Source organism: Mesocricetus auratus, unplaced genomic scaffold (assembly GCF_017639785.1).
Source record: "Mesocricetus auratus isolate SY011 unplaced genomic scaffold, BCM_Maur_2.0 Super-Scaffold_100007, whole genome shotgun sequence".
NCBI classification, from domain to species: Eukaryota; Metazoa; Chordata; class Mammalia; order Rodentia; family Cricetidae; genus Mesocricetus; species Mesocricetus auratus.
The window spans coordinates 11160000-11178272 of NW_024429191.1; the positions used below are offsets into that span (position 1 = coordinate 11160000).

Sequence of the window (18273 nt, forward strand, 5' to 3'; positions counted from 1 at the left end):
TCTCCAAAAATATTTGTATTACGATTCATAACAGTAGCCAAAATTACAGTTTTGAAGTAGCAATGAAAGTAATTGTATGCTTGGGGGGGTCACCACAACATGAGGAACTGTATTAAAGGGTCGCAGCATTAGGAAGATGAGAACCACTGCCCTAAGTCAGAGACATCACTGGCTGTCATCTCTCTGTGAAGTCTCGTAGTGGGGCTAGTAGCCAGTGTTGGGACATGGGCCTAGGGGAGTACAGGCATATCCACAGTGGGGACGTCTTGCACCCTTGTAACTCATTCCTCACCATGCTGTCTCGTCACTGAGCGGCAGAAAATGGCTGCAGGAAACCCGCCACCTGCTAGCTCCTACCACAGGCCCTGAGATGCGGGCTCCTGTTTGCTCCCAGGAGAAACAAAGCTAACTTCTCAGCTTGTATCATCACTCAGTGCCATGAGGCCATGGCAAGAGGTGAGCAGCGTGGTTCCAGAGCCTAGGTGTGGCCTCTGAGACTTTGGCGCTTCCCAGTGCCAGTGTCTGCCCTCACCTCCCTCCAGTGTGGGCCAGATCCAGCTCACCCACACAGTGGCTTTCTGATTTATCCAGATACAAAGCAAACAGGTTTATTTTGTAGGCCAGGCACACAACCATATAGGATCTTCAGGCAGAGTTCATAGGAAATCGAGGGACAGAGGAACTTTCCATGTTCGAGGATTCCAGGGCTCCCGCTGACAGCTCCACCCAGGCAATCCAGGGATGCAGCTACCCCAACTCCCTTTCCTGTGGGACAAGGGAATGGTGCCATCTTGCTGAAGGGTTGGGTCACTCTGTCTGGGGTTTACTTCTGTCTAAGCTTCTTGATGAAGGAAACCTCATCTCGATTCCGGATGCCATAACTGAAAAAGACAGAAAGGTACAGTGCCCGCCCCACAGAAGGATCACCCGGGCTTATGAGGGATCAGGAACAGTCGGGTGACAACGGCCATACCTTTTCCCCCCTCCACACCTGGTTTCCTTCATGCAGCCCCAGGCTGCTGTGAGAACTGCAGGGCTATTTCCCTGCTCTGCATTAAGTGGGAGGCCCCACAGAAATGCCCATAGGACAGTCAGTCCAGCCAGGGACCTTCCTATCACAGTCCTTTGGTGGGACACAGGCACCGATGGACCACAGGCCTACAGCTCATGGTGTGGACTAGACTTACTCTCTGAGCTTCTTCCTGTCCTCTGTGAGCTTCTCTCCAGCTGAGGTCAGATGGTAGGTCCGCCACACATATGACCTGCAAAGAAGGGACTTGCGTGGTGCGCATGCTACCCCCAGGAGGGTGAACCAAACAGCTGGGATGATAGAGGCTTGCAGCACACAGCTTATGGCACCCAGGACAGACAGAGTCCCCTTCTGGACATTTTCCCTACGTGGTGTATATGGTAGGCCCAAGGCAGTTGCAGAAGGTACCGAACGCATCTTGCTAAGGAAACGGGTGACAATACTGAGAGTCAGTTAACAGGATACTTGATCCAACAGCACCTAGGCGAGGAGGGAAGGGGAAAACTGACAGGTACACAACCTACAACTAGGCAGGCATTAAGGTGACAGGAGTTTCCACGTGAAGATGTCCAGCAGTGTGGGTAGGGTGACATCAGAGAAAGCGTATTTTAGAAAGGACAACTGGGGAGGGACCCTCAGGCACAGAATTACCCAACCTGAAAGCTCTCACGACAGGGCATCGCCACAGCATCACTACTTGGTAGAGGAGCATTGGTGGTCCACACAGGAGGAGCTCAAAGTTGCCCCCCTGCAGTATCCCACACAACCCCAGGGGTGACCCAGAGAAGGCACTGTCGCCTCACTCACCAGCTGATGTGCTGGATGCCCCCTTCCCTCTCCTGCTTGAGCTGCATGTATCTCTGGATAGCCTTCTTCAGGTCCAAGACCGTGGCATTCTGCACGACGACCACAGCTGCAACCATGGACACATGGGAGAAGACAGATCCATACGAGAATCCACACTCAGAGCCCCAGGGCTCTGCCCTGTTGGGCAGGGTGGCTGTGTGGCTGTCCCAACACACCCAGGCACGGGCCCAGTTTCTCACAGACCAGCTCTGCTAGTACCTCGAAGCTGTGAAAGCTCAGGCTCAAAGAGAGAAGGGTGGTTGTGGCTTGAATGGGCGACTGCCCCATAGGCTCCTACTATATTTCAATGTGTGATCCTCAGTGGAGCTGTTTGGGAAGGGTTAGGAGGTGTGCGCTTGTTAGAGGAGGTGTGTCGGGGGGGGGGGTGTGAGCTTTGATATTTCAATGGCCCACACCATTGTAGTTAGCTGTCTCATGCCTGTGGGCTAGAATGCAAGCTCTCAGTTACTGCTCCAGGACCACGCCTGCCTGCCTGCCGCCACGCTCCCTGCCATGATGGTACTGTAACTGTACCCTCTGCAACTGTAAGCCCCATGAACATTTTCTTTCAGAAGTTGCCTTGGTTGCAATGTTTCTTTACAGCAAGACAAAAGTAACTAAAACAATGGTACTTACGCATTACCTCTCCATCCATCTTGCACACTCGGACTGTCATGGCTTGGCCATATTCCAGCGCAATCTGAGAGTTGACCTCTTCCAGAGTGACCTAGGAAAAACCAAAGGGAGGTGGAGATGCTGATTCATAACACCCCAACAATAACAACAAGAACCAAGCTGACAGTGCCCCAAAGTGGTACCTTGCACTATGAACAGCATGCTATGGTTAGGATTTTCTATTTAAAAAGTCCCCGAAGGGAGCAAAAGAACAGGCCTGGAAACAGAGCTGCACGAAGTTAGGACCCTGGGCCTGACAATTCTGAGAGTCCTGCATCAAGCAGTGTGGTAGGACTAGGTTGAGGCAGGGCAAGGGTGCAAACTTACCAGCTACCGAAACCCAGTGATGACAAAATAGTTTTTGTTTGTTTGTTTTGAGGCAGAGGCTCACTATGTTACCCAGGCTGTTCTAAAGCTCTAAGTGTGTCAGGCTGGCTTCGAACTCATAGAGATCCACCTCCCAAGTGGTGGAATTAAGGGTGTGTGCTGCCATCACCGCCTGGTAATGGCAGATGTTTTAATAAAACAGCAAGGGAAGTAAAAGTTGAGACCGTGGTGTAACTCCGTGGTAGAGCACTTGTTTAGCATTTGAAAGGCTCCAAGTTTGATCCCCGGTTCTGTGCGCACACAAAAGTTAAATTAAAACACCCTTGGCGGACAAAAATTATATTAATCACTTTGCCTACGCATATTGATGCTTGAGGCAAATGGAAAAGACCAGTCACACTGCTCGTGAGTTAAAATCTTAGTATTTGTTTAATCCTAACTTTTCACGCCTGCGAGGAAGAGTTTTGGGGTTCTCTCACCCCAAACTTTCCGCTTATGCACAGAAGCGTCTTCCGCTGGTGGGACCACGGGTGCCCATCCAGAGCCCTGTCGCGCACCTGGATCGGAAGGTCGCAGAGCAGCGGGTCTTGCACGACCATGGCGAGACCTTCTTGGAACACGTCCACGGCCTCGGAATGTGGCAATGCCTCCTCATCATCCTCATCGTCCTCAGGCACTTCCGGCCGATCCGCAGGCTCCGGGTCTTCCAGGGTTGCCAGCTACCGGTAGAGTCTCGCTTTTCCGTCGCTCCTTCAGCCGGCCCTGCCTTCCAGCGCGTGCGCAGTGACTGCGCCACGCCCCCGGCGAGGCAGTTGGGTCATTGGTGTTCTGTGTGGCTTCAGTGACCAATGAGACGTGCGAGACCGCTGGTTAGGCCGGGAGCACACAGACAGCAGGCTATTGGTCAGATAGGGCGGGTCACGTGCGTTGTGCCGGCAGCGCGGGAGCTACGTGCTGTCAGTCGTGTCCTTGGTTGTGCAACTCGATCGGGTCCACTGTTTTTCTGCCTGGGCTGGTGGTCAGGGAGGGCCAGTACTGTCATCGCTCCGCCCAAGACACCTGCTTCTCCACCCCTGCCCCGCCCCGTCCCGCCCCCGCCCCCGCCCCCGCCAGCACAGCATCACTCACAAAGCGACGCTAGCAAGTGGGTGCCTCCTGCTGCTCAGGGTCAGCCGTTGCTACCCCCGTGTCTTTGCCCCCTGCCAGGTCTCAGTCACTCAGGGATTCTGCCTCGGGGTCCATTCCAAAAAGTGGTCAGAAAGGTCCTAGTGGGATTGAGCTGGGCGTGGTAGCGCACACCTTTAGTCCAATCAGTTCGGAGGCAGAGGCAGGCAGAACTCTTGAGTTCTAGGCCAGCCTGGTCTACAAAGCTAGTTCTAGGACACGCAGGGCTACACACCACCGTCTCTGGTCTCCAGTCTTGGTGTTCTTTTTTTTTTTTTTTTGAGACAGGTTTTTTCTGTATTGCTTTGGAGTCTGGCCTGGAACTCTCTCTGTAGACCAGGTTAACCTCGAACTCACAGAGATCCACCTGCCTCTGCCTCCCGAGTGCTGGGATTAAAGGTGTGTGCCAAACCGGGTGGTGGTGGCACACGCCTTTAATCCCAGCACTCGGGAGGCAGAGGCAATCGGATCTCTGTGAATTGGAGGCCGGGCTGGACCGACAGCCTCCAAAACAATACAGAGAAACCCTGTCTCGTAAAAACAAAAACAACAACAACAAAAAACCCCCCAAAAAACAAAAAACAATGTGGCTCCATTTTTATCACGTGTGTATGGGTGCTTTGCATTTATTTCTTCTAAACACTATGTGTGTGCAATGCCCACAGATGTCAGAAGAGGGTGTCAGATCCACTAGGGCTGGAGCTACAGACGTTTAGGAACCATCAAGTGGATCCTGGAAATTGAACCTGGGTCCCCTGGGTAAGCTAACTGCTGAGCAATCTCTCCGTGTACTTTTTTTGTTTGTTTTTTTTTGTTTTTGTTTTTGTTTTTGTTTTTCAAGACAGGGTTTCTCTGTATCTTTGTAGACTGTCCTGGAACTAGCTCTTGTAGACCAGGTTGGTCTTGAACTCACAGAGAGCCGCCTGCCTCTGCCTCCCGAGTGCTGGGATTAAAGGCGTGTGCCACCTCTGTCTAGCTAAAAGGCAGTGTTTAAGGGGCTCTGGCCTACTTTGAGGGAAGGATAGTGTGTGTGTGTGGTTGTGCTGGGATAATTACATTAGGCAGAATTGTGACCTTGTCTTCACTTGGAAATTAAACATGATGTAAAGATATGTGTTTGGGTGTCAGTAGACGAGAGGTGGACTTGTAATGATTAATATTGGTGGTCAGCTTAACAGAGAATCACCTGTGACACAGTCTCTGCTTTATCTGTGAGGTATTACTTAGATTAGGTCACCCTTGGGCATGCCTGTGGTGGATTTTCTTAAATCTGATACCTTAACTACTTGGCCTTTCTGGTATCTGGGATTTTCTTGGTTACATTAATTGAAATGCTAAGACTTACCTGGAATGTGAGCCTCACCTTCCGGTGGCAGCTTAGATATTAATATAAAGTGGTTTGAGGGGAAAAAGTTTGCTTTTTACATAATAATTCCATTATGTATTAGGCAATGAACGGTAGAAAAGGAAATGGAGAGACGACACTGATCCATCTGGTTAACCAGCTGAGAGCCCAAGTGACTTTGCTCATTCTCCTAAGTAGTGAGGTTTCAAGGAGGACCAAACTAACGATAATAATAATAATTCATAAAAACTGTAACAAATGTGGTACTCACAGAAGGCTTATAGCAAAACTCCAGAAGATCTATTTTAGTTAGTGCTTCATGTAATATGATTTATTCCCTTTACCACAACTCATTCCTTCTTATTTTTGGAACAGGGTCTCATATAGCCTAAGCTGGTCTTGAACTCACTCTGTAGAGCCTCCTGACTAGCTAGCTCCCAAGTGCTGGGGTTACAGGCATGAGTCACCATGACCTGCTCACTGTCTTCAGGGTGGCTTTTCTAGCTCTGGTTTTGTTTTTTTTCTTTTTCTTTTGTATATCTAATAATCTTGTGTGAGTCTAAAAAACAAAAACAACTGTGCTTGGAGACTGGAGAGATGGCTCAGCGGTTAAGAGCCCTAACTGCTTTTTCAGAGAACTCTGGTTTGATTCCCAGCCCCCACATGGTGGCTCACAACCAGGGATCCAACTTCTTTTGATTGACCTCCGAGGACACCAGGCATACATGTGGCGCAGAGACATATATGCAGGCAACCATCTGTACACATAAAACAAAAACAAAACAAACAAAAAACCCACTGAAGTCTAGTGTGGTGGTACACACCTTTCATCTCAGCACTCAGGAGGCAGAGGCAGGTGGATTGCTATCAGTTTGAGGCCAGACTGCTTCCAATAATGAGTTCCAGGACAGCCAGAGTCACATAATAGAGTTTTTGTCTCAAAAAAACAAGTAAAAATAAAAAATAGCCAGGGAGTGGTGGCACACACCTTTAAACCAGCACTTGGGAGGCAGAGGCAGGCAGATCTCTGTGAGTTTGAGGTCAGCCTGGTTTACAGAGTGAGTTCCAGGACACCTAGGACTGTTACACAGAGAAACCCTGTCTCAAAAGATTAAAAAAAGAAAGAAAGAAAAGAAAAACAAACCAAAAACTAAATAAAAATTTCAGCTGGGTGTTGGTGGCGAATGCCTTTAATCCCAGCACTTGGGAGGCAGAGACAGGCAGATCTCTGTGAGTTCGAGACCAGCCTGGTCTACAGAGTGAGTTCCAGGACAGCCTCCAAAACAATACAGAGAAATCCTGTCTTGAAAAAACAAAAAAACAAACAAATTTTACAAGTTTCTGTTCACACAGACATCTGTGAGGGAGAGAGGTAATGATCTCCATTGCAAAAGCCCTGTTGTACTGTTTACTTTGTTATACTACTTTTCTTTCTGTTTGTGTTAAAAAAACTTATCTGCCTGCTTGCATGTCTGTCTGTCTGTCTATTTATCTATCTACCTACCTACCTATTGCTTTTCGAGACAGTGTTTCTCTGTGTATCTCTGGCTGACCTGGAATTTCTGTGTAGACCAAGCTGGCCTCGAACTCACAGAGATCCCCTTTCCGCTGCCTCCTGAGTGCTGGAATTAAAGGTGTGCCCCACCAGCCAACGTACTTGCTTGTTTTTCTTGACTGAGTTGTTACTTACGTTTAACGCTGACACTCACTGCTAGTGCTGTGTCTCAGAAAAACCTCGAAGGGGAAAAACCTAGAAGGGGTTCTGCCGAAACTCTGCTCTGGACCACGTCCTTGCTGTCTGTGCTGTTCCTGTCGGGGTTCCTGGGAGGACAGTGTACATTCCGTCAGTCAGAAGACAAACGTCTACCGTCTCTGTTTGGCAATGCTCAGTGTCATGGGGTGAAATCGTATCCCCCCTCACCGTTCTCCGGCTTGCAACAGATGGTGACAGGCACCTCCCAGCTCCATGGAGGCCAGTAACTCTGTGATGTGCTTGTGGTTTCAGATGTGGGTGGCCCGTGTCTGCCTGCTGAGACTTATCTCCTGGATCAGGTAAGGGGCTTTGCAGTTCACATAGGACAGTTGGCAGTAAGTCACCTCCTGGCTGTGTTGCCTGTGAGGCTCTATGGCCCTGAGAGGATGCACCTCAGAAGGTGAGTCTGTGTTTAGGGCTCCCCTCTTCTCAAATCACATCACCCTGGTGATGTGAACGACACCCTTGTTGGACCTTGTCTACTGCACTGGCCTTGAACATCTCCCGGAGATGGCATCTTTGCAGATATAATTATGAAATGACAAACTACAATATTCAGGGCTGAAGCAGTGGTGGGGTGATGTCAGTGTGTCCATGCCCTGAAGGACCGAGGGAAGGACAGGAGGTATGGCTTATTATGCAGGAAGCTTGGCTTTCTCAAAGTTTCTTTGATTGAGCTGGGTTTTTGGAGGGACAAAACCTGACAGCCTGGGTCCAGGGTTGGTAAGGTCCTCTCAACCCCCAGATATTTTAAAAGCTTCATGGTAGAAGAGGATATAGAGGCAGAGAATGTGACTGGAATTGCAGAAGGGTAGCTTTGTGGGGTTGGGAGCAGGGACAGGAGGGAGTGTATGGATGAGGAGCAGTCTCTGTTTCCAGGCTACTGGGTGTTGGGAGGCTGCTTTGCTGGGACTTTCCCTTTCTTTCCTAACTTGATCTTCCTAGGACACTGATGCCCTGGGTTTACACTTGGCCAGGGCTCAGCCTCCTACGAGTAAACTACAACCCATGATTCCCACTCTGGTGAAAAGTCCGGGATAGCCCCAGGAGCAGGGGGGCTTTGGCAGAGGGCACTTTTGTTAAGGAGCTGGGCTGGTGCACTATCAGGGCCTCTCTGTAAGATGCCCATCTGGCTTAGTTAGCTTTGCCTGCAGGTGGCTTCGGGGAGGCCCCTGCTGGTGAGGGCATAGGAGGCACTTCCTCACGAAGGCAGTGGGAGTACCGTTTCCTCCCACCCGCCCACCCTTCCAGTGTGCAGTATCAGTACATCTGCTTGAGCCCTGCCTGTAGCCAGGACCTCTTGCTCGGGTGCTGAGTGATGCAACTGGCTGAACCTGGGTGCAGTTGTCCCATCAGGCAATGGAGTGAGGCTGGAAGGCGGGCAAGTGTTTTCGGATGGGTAAAGAAGCCCGTCGGAGGGACAGAGTAAGAATGCCAAGAGGAGCTCCCTGGCCACCTCCCCCCCCAGCTTCCCTGTGCAATTCAGAGCCCCGCCCTTCTCTTCCCTGGTACACCTACCGCTTCTCCATCCAGCGTCATGTGAGTCCAGCCAAGTGTGCCTGGGATATCTGGCCCACCAGTTGTCCTTCCTGCAGGAAGTATGTGGGAAGGTGCTTCTGGGGGCTCTCTTCTTTGCCTGGACATCTCTGCTCCTTCCGGCCTGTCACCTTTGGTCCTCACCCAGTTGGTCTGCTGGCCCTGTCCTTCCAGCTCTTACCATCCCTACCCCATCAGCATTATCAGTGTGCTTACACACCCTGTGCGCAGCAGGCCCTGGGATCCCCCCACCACCGGTGATAAAGGGGGTCCTCACACTCTGTGAGTTTTCCAAAGAGGAAGCTGGATCCCGTGCCCACCACCAGCCCCATTTCCTGACACAGCTTCCATATGCCACAGACTCCTGCTGCTGCTGGAGCGCAGGGTGTCTCCCTCCAGAGAGAAGAGAAGACACTCCTGGACAAGGTTCACCTGAAGAGCGGGCACCTTCCATCCTCCTCCATTTCTGTTGGGCTTTGTGGGTGGGCAGGAGAATAGGGAGTTCCCCACCCCTGCTAAGACAGAAAGCAGGGCCTGGGGATGTAACTCAGTTGGTAGTGCATGCTTAACATGCACAAGGCCCTGGGTTCAATACCCAGGACTGGGAGAAAGGAAAAGAAGAGATGGACAGATGACTCAGCAGTTAAGGACACTTGCTGCTGGCTGGGTGGTGGTGATACACAGCACTCAGGAGGCAGAGGTAGGCACACACACACACACACACACACACACACACACACACACACACACACACGCACACGCACACACACACACACAGAGCAGGGCTTGACTGTATCTCCTTGTAGAGTACTTACCCAGCCCTGTTCTTGACCACAAGTGTATTGTTGTTGTTATGTATTATCAATGTCTTTTTGAGACAGACTCTAGTTCTGTAACCCTGCCCAGCTGGTTGAACTGGGATTCAAGGTAATCCTCCTGCCTTGACCTCCTATACACTGGGATTACAGGCCTGTACAAGTGTGCCTGGCTACAGCATGGTATGTGCATATCTTTTATTTATTTATAAATGTATTTATTCTTAGAGCATGCATTGTATGTATGTCTGTGTGAGGGTGTTGGAGCCCCTAGAATTGGAGTTACAGACAGCTGTGACTGCCGTGTGGGTTATATAGCTCTGTGCAGCAGTCGGCAGAGGGAATAACTCATTTGAAGTGAAGCTGCCTTGTTGCATGTGCCATACAGGACCAAGTAAGCCCTGTGCCACTTGCTAGTAGCCCTGTGTCCATGTTGGTAGCTAACTCTGGTCGGGGAGGGTGAGAGGCAGGGCCTGTATAGAGATCCTCCTCTGTGTGTCAAAGACACGGGCCAGTTTTCAGGGCAATATATCTTCCATTGTACCACAGAAAATCAGGGTATGGAGGCCAACAGGGCTGGATGTAAATCTCGGAACATAGAAGAGGTGGGACTCTAGTCCAGTCTAATGAGTCTAGATCATGTCAAGTTGACATAAAATTAACCAGGATAGACCCTGCCTCGAAATAAAAGGTAAAAAAGAGGACCTGGAATGCAACTCAGTGGTAGACTATTAAAGTACCTTGTGCATGCATACACACACACACACACACACACACACACACACACACACACACACACACACACACACACACGAGTAAGGCTTAGCTGTGGCTCCTTATAGAGTATTTACCTAGCTCTGTTCTTGACCACAACTCTATTATTGTTTGTTGTTGTTGCTATTATTAGTCGTATCATTTTTCTTGAGAGGCTGGGAGACTAGGGCTATGTCCTCATACCCAATGCAAGGGGCTGTACTGGTGGAGGCTCCAGAGCAGGGCTACATGCCTGGGAGCATCCATCCCAAGATGAGGGGTGTTGGTTTCTCAAGGTTCTGTAGCCTGGTGTTGTCTGGGGTGTGGTCAGACATTTTTTGGTCCCAGCCCAGCAACTCTTCAAGGATCAACAAGTGTTCGGTTGTCTACTTCTGTCCTAAGTACCTGGCCCAAGATCTGTCTGTCAAGGAAGGGAGTTCTCCTGTCACTGGTATGTAACAACCTGTGCTGGTAGATTTCCAGGGACAGAGGCTTGTGATGCCCAAGACCTTGGCCTCATTGGTGAGGTCAAGCCCCAGCACTCACACATTGCTCTCACAAAGTTCCTGGATGGTGTGACAGTTTGTGGGACCCCTTCCTAAAGCAGAGGGGCCAAGAGTCACATGCTGGGTTAGTCTCTGGTTTCTCTGGGTCTCTGTTTTCTCATCATTAGAAGGGTAGTGACCCCACCCTTCCCAAGTCACCCAACTCAGATGGAGGTACCCTGTGGAGAGGAAGTGCTCTCCACCCACACAATGACTGCATTGCATCAGGCCATTTCCAATGGCAGCTGTCTGTCTCTGGCTAGAAATGGGGTACACTGGGCTGGAAGTCACTCTACTCCCTGCCCTCAAACCATCTGCTCATGGGTCAAGTTGTCCCTGAGGTCTGGGTCAGTTCTCAGGGCAGTGCTGATCCTCCCTCCAGGTTCTGTCACTCTAGGATCCTGCTGTCACATACCCTGGGAGTATATGAGAGTCTATATCTCATCCCCACTTTGCCAGTAATCGCCACGAGAGCAGATGTGCACTGCTTGGAGAGCTTAGTTTTTGTGTCCTTGGTGACACCTAGAGGTGCAGACAGACAAGCAGACCGCTGGGTGGTGGGTTGTAGCTAACGGACACATCTGTCTTGGCTTGCGTAGATGGGCTTCTGGCCAGTGGGCCAGGGTGCTGTTTGCTGAGGCGGTGCCGGCTCCTGGAAGGCCAGTGCTGTGGTCTCTGTGCATGTATGTTTCCTTCTTCCTTATCACTAATCAGGCTTGTATAACTGGGGTGGCCCTGCTTCCTGCCCAGGAGCTATCAGCCAGCCATCTGTAGATGTAAATGGGTGACAGGGCCTCAGTAGTCACAGTCAGGCACTTCCTGAGACGTAGATTCTGGTCCCCATCCACTCCTGGCTCGATAGGGATCCCAGGGCTTGCTTTTCTCAGGGGCTTCCCTTTGTGGGACATCTGAGGACAGTGCATTGACATACAGTCTGGGAAGAGCTGTCTGTTGTGTAGACATCTGCTGCTCTCTTCCCCTGTGTCCCCCGGGCAGAGCTCTGTTACTCTATGTCAGGACTAACAGGTAAGAGAATCCACAGAGGCTTTTCCTGTGGCCCTCTATGTCACTCTGCTTCTGTGCTGTGAATGAACAGCCTTTGGCTGGACAGTTGCCAGAACCTAGGTAGCGCTGAGCATGGTGGTGCACACGCCCTTAATCCCAGCATCCCAGTACTCCAGGCAGAGGCTGGAGGATCTCTGAGTTCAAGGCCAGTCTGGTCTACAGCGTGAGTTCCAGGACAGCCAGGGCTACACAGAGAAACCCATCTCAAAATAAACACGCGAACAAACAAGAACCAAGGCAGAAAGTGCAGATGTTGCAGAGCCTGGGGTACCGCACCGAGAGGGATGGCAGGTGAATGTGCATATGCTGTTGTCAGAGTCTAGGATCAGGGGATCTGAGTCTGAGGGGACAGCTCAGTGCTGAAGGCACCAGTCTTTGGCTTTTCTAAGCTTCAGTTAATCACTGAAGCTGGACAGCTGTGCCCAGTCCTGTCCACAGGACTCGGTAAGGACACCTGCTGTGCAGAGTGCTGTGGGAAGCAGGCCTCCCATGGGGTACCTAGCAAGGGGACACCTCCCACAGGGGACACCTCCACAGGGGACACCTCCACAGGGGACACCTCCACAGGGGACACCTCCACAGGGGACACCTCCACAGGGGACACCTTCACAGGGGACACCTCCACAGGAGACACCTCCCACAGGGGACACCTCCCACAGGGGTGCCTAGCACAGACTCTACAGTTTAGTCTTTTGCAGGTTGGACCTTGGAGAGGATGGCAGTGAAACAGGTCCTGGGCCCCTGGTTCCTGATCTACACCTGTGTCTGCTCTTGCATCTGCTGGGGAGTCCCTGTCCCAGAGCAGCGAGCAGGTGGGTGCCGCATCTTCCTGGGGTGGCTGGATAGAGAGTCAGGGGAGTTGGGGACAAGTTGTCATCTGTGACAACCCAGGGAAAAACATGGGCCCCAAACACTGCTGGAACCTGCCCTCTGATGTCCCTCCACCTCCCACCCCACGAAGCTCTGAGGTCTGACTGGCCCAGGTACAGTGGTCAAAACCCAGCCTCTCATCTTGCCCCTGACACATTCCCTTGGGGCTTTCTTTGGGGTCTGTCTGGTCAGATCCTCCCCACCGACCTCATCTCTGCCTTGAGGCCCTACTGTGTGCTCCCACCATCCCCAGGGTCGAAGGCTGGGACATTCACCTGCCTCAGCAACAGTCTTTTCAGGATTGACTGCCACTGGTCAGCTCCTGAGCTGGGCCTGGAATCCAGTGCCTGGCTTCTCTTTACCAGGTGAGGATGGAGGTCTAGGCCTGCTCGGGGAGGGTACAGGGTCCCCGTAGTGGCAGCATCCATGATGCGAACACATGGCCTTTCCAGTAACCAGGTGGCTGACGTCAGGCACAGGTGTACCTTCGAGGACAGCGTGTGTACCCTCATGCTGCCCCCCGAGGAGGTGTTGGTGCAGACCGACAACTTCACCATCACTTTACACCGCTGTGTCATGGGGCAGGAGCAGGTCAGCTTGGTGGACTCGCAGTTCCTGCCATGGAGACATGGTGAGTGGGACAGCCCTGCCAGGAGTGGCCTTGTAGCTCGACTCTGAGGTTGTGGTCTTGAGCTTTTGACTCTACCTGAGAATCCTTGCCAACCAGGACCTGGGAAGGGGGCGTAATGGCTGCTGCAGAGCCGGGGTGAAGGAGCCTTGACCATGACCTCTTAGGAATGTCCTTGGTCCTGGTTCTGGCCATGCTGAGGGACACAATGGCAGCTTCAGCCTCACTGGGCCCCTCTTGGTTTCAGTTAAGCTGGATCCCCCCTCGGATTTGCAGAGCAATGTGAGCTCTGGGCGCTGTGTCCTGACCTGGAGTATCCATTTTGCCCTGGAGCCCTGGAGTTCACTCCTTAGCTATGAGCTGGCCTTCAAGAAGCAGGAAGAGGCCTGGGAGGTAACATGGCGGCAGCTCTCTGAGGTCTCCTGGGATTGACTAGTGTCAGTGGTGAGAACAGGGGGAGGCAGAGTTAGATGTGCATGTATGTGCTGGCTACATACAAACCTATGCTCTTGTGTGTCTATGAACATAGTGTATGAGTGTGCCTACTTGTACATGTGTGTCTATATGTGTGTGAGTGTGTCTTTGCTTTGTGCTTGTATGGGTGAATGCATGCTGAAGAGAGTGTGTAGATGGGGTGAGTGTGTACATGCACCCATAGGTGTGCATAAATATGTGTGAGTGGCCTTGTTGGTCCGTGCGTGCCCATTTTTTAGGACCCTGCACTCAGTCAAATGCCCCCAATCCTGCAGCAGGCCCGGCACAAGGACCGTATAGTTGGGGTGACCTGGCTCAGCCTTGAAGCTGTTGAACTGAACCCTGGTTCCGTCTACGAGGCTAGACTGCGTGTCCAGATGACTTTGTCAGAGGAGGAGGATGACATGGCAGAGGGGGAGTTTTATAAGAGCCATTGGAGTGAGTGGAGCCGGCCCGTGTCCTTTCCTTCTCCCCGGAGATGGAGACAGGGTAGGTGCTTGTGGTGGCTGCTTTGTCGCACCTGGGTGAGTCTTCTTCCTTGGTTCCTCCTGTCCCTCCTCCATTTCATCAGCCTACAGCCCTCCCTTTGTTTCTGAGATGAGTGAGGAGTTCGTAGCTAGTGGCCACCATTAGCAAGGGTGTCCAGGACTGCACACCGGCTGAGGCTTTTGTCTGGGCTGGACAAACCTGGTGTCCTTTGTGAGAGTTGGGCTGAGCCTATGCACAGTGATGACCACTGGCCTTATGGTAGATGGGAAAGAAGGGGTACAGAGGAGATCACCCCAGGAACGTCAGAGGTATGACATAAACCCAAGACCCACCCTAAACTCTCCGCTTTGGCTCAGAGAACTAAAGGTAGCTTTTTTTCCCTCCCATGCGGCCTGAGGGGGGCATCCTGGCACTGATGTCTATTCACAGCCACGAATGAACTCTTTCTGCCCACAGACCTCTTGCTGCCATCCTGGCAGTGGTCGGACAGCGTCCTTGTTGCTGTGTCCATCTTTCTCCTGCTGACCGGCCTTATTCACCTTCTGTTCAAGCTGTCACCCAGGTAGATACCCGTGTGGTTGTGACTGTGTATGCATGAACGAATTTGGACACGCATGTGGCTGGGGTACACATGCATTAGTGCATGTCTGTGTGAAACTGGGGAACCACAGCTGCCTGTTTATGGCACAGATGTGATCTCTGGAGCTTTTAGCCTCATCTGAGAGAGGAGGAAACAGTAGGCATGTGTTGTTGTGCCTGGTAGTCCTCTGAGGACAGGTTTGGATGCAGTGGGCTAGCATCTGGTAGGTAGAAGGGAGCTCAACTCTTGGCAGTGGCTTAAGCTTTCTGGCGTGTGGCTTTTCTATTTTGGCTTCAGGGTGAAGAGACTTGTCTACCAGAATGTCCCCTCCCCAGAAGCATTCTTCCATCCTCTCTACAGTGTGTACAATGGGGACTTCCAGGTGTGTGCAGGGGAACTTCGGGGAGGTGGGGTCATGTTTGGCACTACAACAGGCAGAAAAGGCTTAGAAGTTTGGGCTTACACTGGGGGGCGGGCATGAGCAAGTGTGGGGGCCTTGGCTGTGCTCTGAGCCTCTTTGTTTTATAGCAGGCTTACATTTGTACCCCATCTGTAATGGGCACATATTTTGCTGTATTTGGGTCAACTCGCCACAGCACAGCATGGTGGACTGTGAGACACAGGGGCCTTTTGTAGAGGTCCCGCTGAGAGACAGCACCCTTTGGGAGGCCCGACCCTCCTGTTGCTATGCAGAGGCCCCAGACTGTGTCACTGCTTTTAGGGGGTCCCATCTGTCTCTGCTGAATGGCCCTGGAGAGCATTCTGTCATGGTTTTGTTTAGTCTTTGCCACCTGTCCCATCTTTCCTTTTCTCTTTGGCACCTGGTTCATGCTGCTAGGAACCTGTGGCCTCCAGCTGAGGGGTTACTGAGGGGCCTGAGGAGACTCAGGGCTTCATACGTGGGCGGGAGGTAGAATGCTTTGGGCATGGGTGCTGCTTGACTCTGGGATTGCATGGTAGAGCTTCCTGGAGGAGGAGATCTGGGCTGTGCGGGGTGGGGTGGGGGCGGGAGGGGGGGTGTTCTATTCCCAGAGTGAGTCCTGAACATGCTGTCTGAGCCTTTCTCCTGCCCCCTGCTCTGATTCAGACCTGGACAGGGGCCCACAGAGCCAGACCACAACCAAGACAGAATGGTGTCAGCACTCCATCAGGAGGCTCAGAGTCCAGCATCTGGGAGGCCATCACGACTCTCACCTACAGCCCAGCATGCCCTGTGCAATTTTCCAGCCTGAAATGGGAAGGCACAGGTCCTGGCTTCCCAGGGCCTTCAAGCTTAGAGTATGTGCTGCCAGCAGGGTGTGCAGAGTTGGAAGGACAGCCATCTGCCTACCTACCCCAGGAGGGCTGGGCCCCTCTGGGCTCTGTTAGGCCCCCTCCTCTAGACTCAGACAGAGACAGCAGCGACTATTGCATCTTGGACTGCTGTGAGGAGCGCCACCCCTTAGCACTCCCAGGACACACCCAGAGCCCTGAGCTCCCACAGGCTCAGCCTGTGACCCTTGCTATATCCATCAGGGCCTGACATCTACCAAGGGATGTGGGCGTTTTCCTCCCTCCGACCACGCTCAGTCTCGGCCTGTCTCAGCCGGGGGCACCATGTCTATTTTGGGGAGGTGAACGGAACTAAAGGCCTTGGGACTGGCCCTTGGGTGGGTGTGGAACTCCAGAGAGGAGGCAGCTGTGCACCGGTCAGAGGCCCTGTGGTTGGGAGCAGCAGGCTCTCAGTCACTGCTCTGCTCTGCCCCGCGGTGGGGAGGCCTCCACACTCAGCATCTCGGCCTCAGGCTGCCTTCTCTCCTCTTTCTGCCTTTGCTGTGGTCCTGAAAAGAGGGTGTGACAGGCAGCCTGGTCTGCTCTCACACCCTTAAAGGGTTAGCCTGGGTCAAGGGGATGCTGCGGAGATGACAAGAGCAGGTGAACTGTCCTTTCTCTGTCCCTTCCCACTAGGACTGGAGATAATGTTTCTGACTGTTCCAGACCATGGATGGCTGGGGCTGGGGAGAAGGGTGGAGCTTTGAGCAAGTGGGGTTATCCATCCCCGAAATCAACAGGATGGAGTCTCACTGAATGATTCAAAGAAATCTTACCCACCTGTATTAATTCCTTTTCTCGTTACTGTGATAAACACCGTGACCAAAAGTGACTTATAGAAGAAAGAGTTTATGTTGGTTTAAGGTTCCAGAGGGAAGGAATACAGCTTGGCAGCAGAAGCTCGGCAGCAAGTGGCAGGCATGGCAGCGGGAGCAGGAAGAGCTCACATCTTAACCAAAAGCATGGAGCGGAGTGAACTGGAAGTGATGCGTTATTCCCCAAGCGAGGCTCCACCTCCTAAAGATTCCACAACCTCCCTAAACACCGCCACCAGCCGGGGACCGAGTGAGTGTTCAAGGATCCGAGCCTATGAGGGACGTTCTCATGCAAACCACCTCACCACCTCCCGTCCCGAACCTTCCACGGAGAAAGACTGAGGCGAGGGCCACTGTAGACTATTCCCCAGCAGCTGTGGCCTGTGGGGGCACCCATACCTCTACCACCTGTGGGGTGGTCCAGAGGGCATGATGGTAGCTAGAATATGACTGTTATTTTCCTAGGCCTGCCCTAACAGAGAACCAGGAACTGGGTGGCTAACACTGGAGATTTGTTTTCTCTCTGACTGAAGTTCAGGGCTCTGGAATGGAGATGCCAAGAAGGTCACGCTCCCCCAGAGGGAAGGGCTTGTTTCAAGTTTTGCTTCACATCTATTTCCTTTTGAGCCACCTCTTCCATACTGAGACTAGATGCTACCCCAGTGGCAGGGCAGAGCCTGCCTCAGACTCTGTGTGTGAACAGAGATTTGTGATCCGGTGGGCAGAAACTTAGGCTGAGCGGGTCGATGCATTTGTACAGATTTGGGGCCTTAAAGCACTGACCCGACAGGAGTCCTCCTGAGACCTTGCTGTTTTTCAAAGGGCAAGCGTGGAAACAATGGTAGTGTGAAGATGATTTCTGAGGATGTAACAACGTGGAAGAGATGGTCAAACTATTGCATGGTAGGCTCGGTGAGTGGGCGGGAATGGTGCAGTGTGAGGGGTCAGAGCTGGTGTTCTGGGAGGGCTCACAATGCTGACCCCAGGGCAAGTGATGGCTGACAGGGTCATCCATGGCATGATGGCCTAGTTAGAACTGAGAGAGTTGGAGTCTTCCTCCAGTCCAGGTAGAGGAGATTTAATATTTTATCTTTTTAATTTTATTTTTAAATTTATCTTTCATTTCAATAATTACCCTTTTTGTATAGACACAGCATATACACCTACATAAATATTATTCTGGCCACTACCATTCTCTCTCTCTCTCTCTCTCTCTCTCTCTCTCTCTCTCTCTCTCTCTCTCTCTCTCTCT

The 18273-nt window shown here is 52.0% G+C and overlaps 2 protein-coding genes across 2 annotated transcripts; one reads left to right on the plus strand and one right to left on the minus strand.

Moving 5' to 3' along the window:
- Positions 1-592: 592 nt before the first annotated feature.
- Positions 593-3672, minus strand: Snrnp25 (small nuclear ribonucleoprotein U11/U12 subunit 25). Its single transcript, XM_040748409.1, has 5 exons — positions 3436-3672; positions 2513-2603; positions 1838-1943; positions 1188-1262; positions 593-881 (listed from the first exon to the last, which is right to left on the minus strand). Exons 1-5 carry the CDS (start codon positions 3475-3477, stop codon positions 824-826), a joined length of 372 nt encoding a protein of 123 aa, XP_040604343.1. The 5' UTR covers positions 3478-3672; the 3' UTR covers positions 593-823.
- Positions 3514-18250, plus strand: LOC101835351 (interleukin-9 receptor). The gene is made up of 9 exons (XM_040747928.1): positions 3514-3681; positions 12543-12666; positions 12978-13089; positions 13177-13355; positions 13600-13745; positions 14102-14315; positions 14772-14877; positions 15193-15277; positions 15983-18250. Exons 1-9 carry the CDS (start codon positions 3514-3516, stop codon positions 16415-16417), a joined length of 1569 nt encoding a protein of 522 aa, XP_040603862.1. The 3' UTR covers positions 16418-18250.
- Positions 18251-18273: the final 23 nt, after the last annotated feature.